The 7,230-nt window shown below is 61.3% G+C and overlaps 1 protein-coding gene across 2 annotated transcripts in view; it reads right to left on the reverse strand.

Moving 5' to 3' along the window:
- Positions 1-6,969, reverse strand: part of ECE2 (endothelin converting enzyme 2) — a 22,243-nt gene extending 15,274 nt beyond the window's left edge. Inside the window, exons 1-4 of one of the 2 annotated variants that reach the window (XR_005584509.1) lie at positions 6,849-6,969; positions 2,062-2,148; positions 840-984; positions 28-243 (exon numbers count right to left, since the gene is read on the reverse strand). Coding sequence is in view for 1 of the 2 variants with exons in the window: in XM_039487639.1 (XP_039343573.1) it covers positions 28-243; positions 840-984; positions 2,062-2,148; positions 6,849-6,893 (493 nt within the window). In the remaining variant the exon portion in view is untranslated. The remainder of the gene's footprint in view (positions 1-27; positions 244-839; positions 985-2,061; positions 2,149-6,848) is intronic. The other variant, XM_039487639.1, reaches the window with a different exon arrangement.
- Between the last annotated feature and the right edge of the window lie 261 nt (positions 6,970-7,230).

The raw sequence follows: 7,230 nt of genomic DNA on the forward strand, positions 1-7,230 counted from the left end.
GGCACCCCAGCACAGGGCTACACCCACCTAAGAGGTGTTTCATGATGGCCTGGTTCTGGTCCCAGATGCTGTTGAAGGTGCTCCACTTGGAGCGCCCATCGGGCAGCGGGTTTCGCTTTATCCACCCCCCGCAGGAGTACTGGTAGAAGTCCTCGCAGGGATTAGTCTCCCGGTCCAGGGCCTCCAAGATCTTACTGGCCACGGTGATGCAGGCTTCCGTTAGGCACGTGGTGTGGGAAGGGTCTGCGTGGGAGAGATGTAGCCATTAGGGCCCAGGGCCAACAAGTGGGGAAACTGAGGCACAGAGTGGCAGGGCCTTGCAGCAAGTCGGTGGTAGAGCTGGGAACAGAGCCCAGGAGCCCTGCCTTCCAACCCTGCAGTTGACCACTCTTGCACTGGTGCCTGGATGCCCGTGAGTGGGGGCAGTGGGAATGTGGTTGCTGGCGTGGGAGAAGGCCCCCACGGTCCTCAGGAGATGGGTGACTGAGTCCTGCAGCAGCACCTGTCTTCAGCTGCATGGTGAGGCCCTGGGCTGGGGCCACGTGGTCCCTTAGAATATTTAATATTTATTTCCTGCTGGACAGTCCCAGGAGAATCTCTTCCCCGTACTTCCCCTGCTCTCTGGCGACGACTCCTGTTCCCCAGGACAATTCCAGCCCAGGGGAGCCTCCTCGCACACCACAGAGCCTTTTGCAACTCCCTGGGGCAGGCCCAGGATCTTTCCTCTAGTGAGCCCAGCTGTTTCAGCCTGTTCCTGAGGAGCAGCTGGCTCTGCAGGGAGGGAGATGGGCTGGGGGGGGAGGTGCAGCGAAGGTGTGTGAGCCCCACCCCCTTCCTACCTTTGCTGTACTGGACGCCCAGAGCAATCATAGAGCCCAGCAGCAGCAGAGCTGTGACGAGGCAGATGGCACAGAGAGCCAGCTCCAGCTGGGTCCGTGAACCCAGGCGGCTCAGCAAGGGAGGGGGCCCTTTCCTGAACCCCACCTGGGAGGGAAAGAGAGAGGGAGAGTGGAGGGGGGGAAGGGGAGAGCATATTAAGGGGCACCTGATGGATTAATCCCAAACACACAATCAGAAATAGCCACAAATCAGCTTTGCAGGGGGGCCTTGAGGCCCTCCCCCTTGGCAGTACCACTCTACCCTTCCCTCATGGTAGCCGTGCCTGAGACCCTCCCCTGGGCTGCCCCATTGCCCGTGGGAGTGAAGCGATGCCGGGGCCCCTCTCCAGCACTGAGCCCAGTGTACAGTAATTCTGTTGGGAGCAGACCCCATCCAGCACTGCAAACGGCTCCTGCCCGTGGCTGGATTTGGATGGCACCTGCTGGAGGGTGGGAGGGAAGAGCAGGGGGCAGAGTTCCCCCCTTCTGGCCACAATCCGTATGAGCTGGCTGGGAGAGGAAGAACCAGTGGGAAAAGCTGGATCTGGCCCCCTGGAGATCCCACAAGGCCTGCCCACCCTTACAGCTACGTCCCTGGGAGCCAGGGGCTGGCACCAGGGCCCATCCATGTGGAAAGAGAAGCCTTGGCTCCCAAAGGGCTTGTGGGGAGGTTAATCACCTCTAAAAACTGCCACCCAGGTCCATGCACGTGGATGTGATAGGCAGTCCGGGCCCAGGAGAGACAGGGGGGGCTGTGGGGCAGGACTAAGGGGCAGCAGCAGAGCTGCGTGTGGGGAGCCCAGGACTGGAACAGTGTGGGGAAGCGAGGATGCAGAGCAGGACAGAGAGGCGTTGGTAGAGCCACGGGTGTGTGGCTTTTGGGAAAAGGTGGCAAAATCAGCTTTAGTTCCCATTGGAGACAGCCGCTTTTCCTCCTGCCCTCTCCAGTCCAGTGCTCGGTAACCAGCTCGGTATCTTGCCCCAGAGATTCCAGAGGCAGCTTTTATTAATAGCTCCGCTGCTGAGCACGAGCTGGCGGGGCTCCCATGGGAACCCAGAAAGGCCCAGAAGCCGGGCCGTGTCCTCCCTCACAGCGCATTGGCCCTGGCCACTAAGAAGCCGCGCCCTGTCCTGGTCTGAAAGAGGCCCCACGTCAGGGCACCTTCCAGGAGCATGAGCCTACCTCCACGCTATCAGGAGAGGCGCTTCCATCCCCAGCCGCATCCGCCCCCTCGTCATCCTGGAAAGTAGCTCGTTTGTAATCAGACATCTGCGCACAGAGAGAAAGCAGGCTAGGAATGACATCGCAGAGGGCTGTGCCAGGATCCGCAAGGGGTGCTGGTCCCAGCTGACCCAGAGCCAGGATCCTGCAGGGGGCGCTGGGCCCAGTGACACCCAGGCAGAGCTGAGGGGCCATGGAGCTGTCAACGGCAGGACAATTTCATCTCCCTCAGGTTGAAGCGCTCCGTTTCTATGGCCTCTCCTGGCTGGTGTACCACAGTGGGACTTGCCTGCCTTCCCTTTACGTAAAACCCTGATCCCGTGCTCTGAGAATCAGGGAGCCTGCATCATCTCCAGGGGGAGCCAGGGGGCTCTGTGCACGCAGGGTGCAGGTCCTGGTGATGCCAACCAAGAGTGGGCAAATGCATTTCCCTCTGCCCGCAACTTGACAGGGTCATGTTCCTTCCCTGCCGGGCCCCCGCACGACTCAAGTGCAGGACCAAGTGGAGCTGCCAGGCTTGTTCTGTGGATAAGGGGAAGCTCTTGCCCCCTCCTGGCACCAGCGGTTGCCCCCGAGCAACGTGTACGTCCCTTCACCCTCTGTGGGTTGCCATGGCTGCCTCTGCAGAAGCCGCTCTGACATCAGCATTCCTGACCGGTGTCAGATTGCCTCACGGAGACAGTCCTCGGTTCCCAGGCAACCTGCAGCTTCATTTCCTAGCAATGCCACCGCCTCCTCTCTGCACTGCGCTGGGACTTCCCATGCAGATGTGGTCAGTCCATGCAACATCTGGAAGGGGCTGCCTTGGCAGGCTGGCGCCAGCAGCCTGGATGGAGCTCAGGAGGGGAACTCACCTCAGTGTAGCAGCCATATCTGCCCAGCCCAGTGGGCTTCCACTGACCTCGGAGAGACGTTCTCTTGGGTGAGAGGAGCCTCCCCCAGTCCAACTCCTTCTCCCTTCCCATCCAGCCCAGCCCCCTCACATCCAGCTCCCTCCACCTGCCTGGCTCCCTCCCCCTCCTCAGCACAGCTCTCCCATTTGTCTTGGTGCCCCATAACTCAGGCATCATCCTCAATCCTGAGCTTTCCTTTCTGATGGGGCAGGGAGCATACCCAGTGCAGCTCCCCCTAACGCCAGGCTGAGGTGGGAGATGAGAGACGGCCAAGGAAGGCAGCACCATGCCCCCTAAAGCCAAGCGAAACTAGTGAGAGATGAGCCACAGTCAAATCGTGGAGGGTAGGAGCCCTGCAGCCCCTAACGCAGTGGTTTTCAAACTTTGTGGGTGGGTGGCCCCCTTTCACGCCGCAAGCCTCTGAGCATGACCCTCCTTTAGAAATTAAAAACGGGGGGCGGGGGATAATTTAATTTAATCAGGGCTCCGGGCTGTCAGCCCCACAGAGCTGACAGCTTGTGACTCCCATGTAAACAGCTGGTGACCCCCTGCGGGGTCACAACCCCCAATTTGAGAACCCCTGCCCTAAAGCTACTCCGTGCTGCAGAGAGATGGGGCCAGTGCAATATGCTAGTAGGAAGCAAGGCTTGTGTCTGGCCTGGGTTATGAAGCTGCGATGACAGCAGTGTTAGCTAACCCGTTCTAGTGTAGACAGGACACCTTGCCTTCCAAGTATCCCTGCCCCTCGAGTTGCCTAGCATGCTTCCAAAGGCTGGTGTGGGCCCTTGCCACACTTTTGTTCCAGGCTACAAACATTCAGTCTTTCCACCAGGTTGATCCCTCAAGTGACTGGCAACTGAAGTTAAAAAAAAAAGGCTAGACTAGGGAGTCGGCCCTTTCAATCACCGCTGCCTTGTCTACATTAGACTTTCAACAGTGTTAGGGTTTGTCTACACTGCGGGAGGCTATAGGGGCAGGAGTGCCAGCAGCCTTTTTGGCGTCCTAGGTGGCGGAGGGTCCCACCCCCGAAATACCGATGATGACCACGGCAGCCAAACATCTGGCCGCCGCGGTCACCGCCCCCCAAATGTTAGTGCCCAAGGCAACTGCCTAGGTCGCCTAATGGGTTGCGCCAGCCCTGTATAGGGGCATAGCTACGGTGCATCCTACAGCAGCAGAAGGGGTTTTCCATCACTGTCCGAACACCACTTCCCCAAGCCATGGTAGCTAGGTTGTGCCAGCCACGTCTACACTGGGGCAGAAGGTGGCAAGCCAAATCCCAAGTGTAGATCAGGCCTTATTAATGCAGCTTTGAGCCTAGTCCAGACAAGGCCTCCAGCGTGAAGCTTCATTTCCATTAGAAACGAAGGCTGTGCGCGAGATGACTTCGCTGGGCAGGGGCATGGGCCCCTCGGCTGGTTAGCTGGACATTTCATTGGGACAGCTTTGGCATTGCCCATGCTAGATGGCCTGGTAGGGGAGGGGGAAACTTGCGGGTTTGAGCAGCTGGGGACTTGGCCCTTGGGGAGGGGGTTTGGGATTCTGTGCTAAGCACATAAGCCAGCTAATTTTGCTCATTGACCAACAGTGAAATAGTTAATGACAGTTACACTGAGATTGTCATTAGGTTTCAGAGTTAACGCCGTTGAGCTGAATGGGGACAGTTTATCCCTCTCCGCTCCTGTTTGAGGCTGTCTGCAGACTTGAGCCAACACTGCCATGTTGCTAATACTTGGCTCCCGTTTTCAAGGTTTCCTTCACAGCCGCGAGGGCTAGAAAGGGAGTTCTGGGGAAATCAGAGCTAAGACTGGGGAGCCCAGTTTCACAGTGAGGGGTGGCTCGGGCAGCGGCCGGAGTGTGAGCACCAGGGCCCGGGTCACAAAGGCTCAAGAGGCAGCGCTCTCCGCTAGCCACCGAGTGCTGGCGTTTGCACAAAAAAAGCTGCCAGCTCAGGAAACAGGCACGAGCCTGTTCAGAAAAAAAAACATTTGGCAGAAACTCCCCAGTTGGGGAAGGATTCCTGGGAGCTGCTGGCATCTGTGACAATGTCTCAGCATCCTGCTGGCAGCCTCGTCTGAGCCAGGGATTCCCCCCACCCACCCCTCCAGCTCAGGGAGACCCTGTGCCTGGGAAAACACAGCTCCCTATGATGGAGACCTGCTCCTCTCTGCCAAACAATGCCCCAACAACCTGCCCAGCAGGAGGATGGGCAGCTCCCACTGGCTCCTCCAGCCTCCTGCCCACAACTCTGGTAACCACCTGGCCACGCAGGCCTCTGGGGGCAGCCCAGGCCCCACACACCCCATCACAGGCATTCTCCTTTCCAAGGCCCTCTCCTGACACAGTGAGACCCTCCAGGTGTACGTTGTCATGGCAATACAGACCCCAGCCTCCAGTTGCACTGCCCTTGGCCCTGGCATTCGCCTGACATCTCCCCATGCCTCTGGAGACCCAAGCAATGTAAGAGGAGAGGAGGGAGGTCATCCGGGAGTAGAGGCACTCATTCTGCGCTACAGGTGACCATGCTGCAGCTGGGTCTCTGGTGCTCAGAGTCCAAGAGAGGTTCCCTGGGAAGTGGCCTTTGGAGCAAAAAACACCAACCCCCTCCCTCCAGCCAGATTGTATCCAACCAGGTCACTGGGCCTGACTGTGAACTGCCCCCCATAGGACCGGGTGCTACGATGTGCCAAATCCCAGCTCTGCTGCCCGGAGATCCTGGGGCTTCTGACATCTCTGAGCATCACCATGGAGAAGCTTGAGCCCTCGGCAGTGATGAGCAAGTGACGGTTCCAAAGTCCAGAGCACGGCAGGATGAGGCCAGGACAGCAGGCAAGGCAGAGCCCCAGGGTTCTCAGGGAGTGGGGCTGGGCTGGGTCACCAGATCAGGGGGAGTGGGGTGGGGCCGAGCTGCAGGATCCAGGCATTTGGAGAGGGGGCAGCAGAGCCAAGCTGCAGGACCCCAGCTCCTCTGGGTGGGGCCCAGCCCCAGGTCTGGGCACTCAGAAGTGGGGTGGCTGAGCTGCAGGCTCAGGGCTCTCAGGGTGTCGGGCGGGGTGAGCCACAGGATCTAGGCACCCAGGCAGGAGGGCGGGGCCAAGCAGCGCTGCAGGCCCTAGGTCCAGCCCTGACTTCTCTGCCAACCCTGCGGCACCCTGCGAAGGGGTTGGCCGGCCCTGGACCAAATGTCCTGCTAGGGGATGGGGGCAGCCCTGTGGTCACGAGGTGCCCTTCCCCCCCCCCCAGTACCCCCAGCCACCGGAGGGCACCTCCAGGGCTTTACTCTAACCCCTCATTGAACAGGAGAAATGAACTGCCAGCCTCCTCCCTAGAGCCCTGGGAGGGCTGAGTTCCTTCTCTAGGGAGCCCCCAGTGTGCTGGGACTCTGGGGGAGGCTGCAGGGGGGGGCCGAGACCACGTGGCTGGCTCCCATTCATCCCCTCCCGCCCCATGGGCCCAGTCTGGAGAAGGGTTATACCCCCCCAATGGACTACCCCCCCAGCATGGTATCAGCCCAGCACCAGCCTCCCTCTCAGAGCTTCAGGGACACCTGGCACCCCTGCACAGGGCACCCAGCGCTCCCCAGGGCCCCGGCACCCCCCTCTCCCGTGCTCTGGGCGGGGGAGCAGGAGACAGTGAGTTTTAAGGGTCCCTCTCTGGAGCCCCTCAGCTGCCATAGTCTTGCCTGGCCTGGGGGTCGTCGCCGGGCTGTGGAGGGAGCCAGGGCCCGGGAGCCAGGGGCTTGGCCTGAGTATGGCGCCGGGGTTGCCCGGCGCTGGCTGCCCAGCCCCGCCCTGCTCCAGCCCCAGGCGCCCCGGGCTGCAGCCCCCGGCCGAGCCCCCCAGCCCGGCTACTCACGTTGTTGCTGAGATCCTGGAGAGCTACGTTCATCCTGGACATCATGGGGATCCCGGCACGGCCCCCGCCGCCTAGCTCCGCTCCCAGCCTGGGGCGAGCGGGGCTGCAGCCGCCGCGCCGGCCCCGGGGCTGGCCATGGTGCTCGGGGGCTCGGACCCGGCGGCCCCCTCCCCTGCAGGAGCCGCGCGGCTCAGGGCAGCTCCCGGAGCCGCAAGGGCGCCGCGGAGGGCCCGGCTGCGGGGGCCGGCGGGGCGAGGGGCAGGCGGCTCCCCGCGCTCCGAGCTGGGACCGTCACTGGGGCGAAACGGCGGGTGTGTCCATCAGGGCGGGCGGGCGGCATCGGCTGCTGCCGGGGGGCTGCGGCGGCGGGACGATGGCGAAG

Source organism: Mauremys reevesii, linkage group 9 (genome assembly GCF_016161935.1).
Source record: "Mauremys reevesii isolate NIE-2019 linkage group 9, ASM1616193v1, whole genome shotgun sequence".
Classification (NCBI taxonomy): Eukaryota; Metazoa; Chordata; order Testudines; family Geoemydidae; genus Mauremys; species Mauremys reevesii.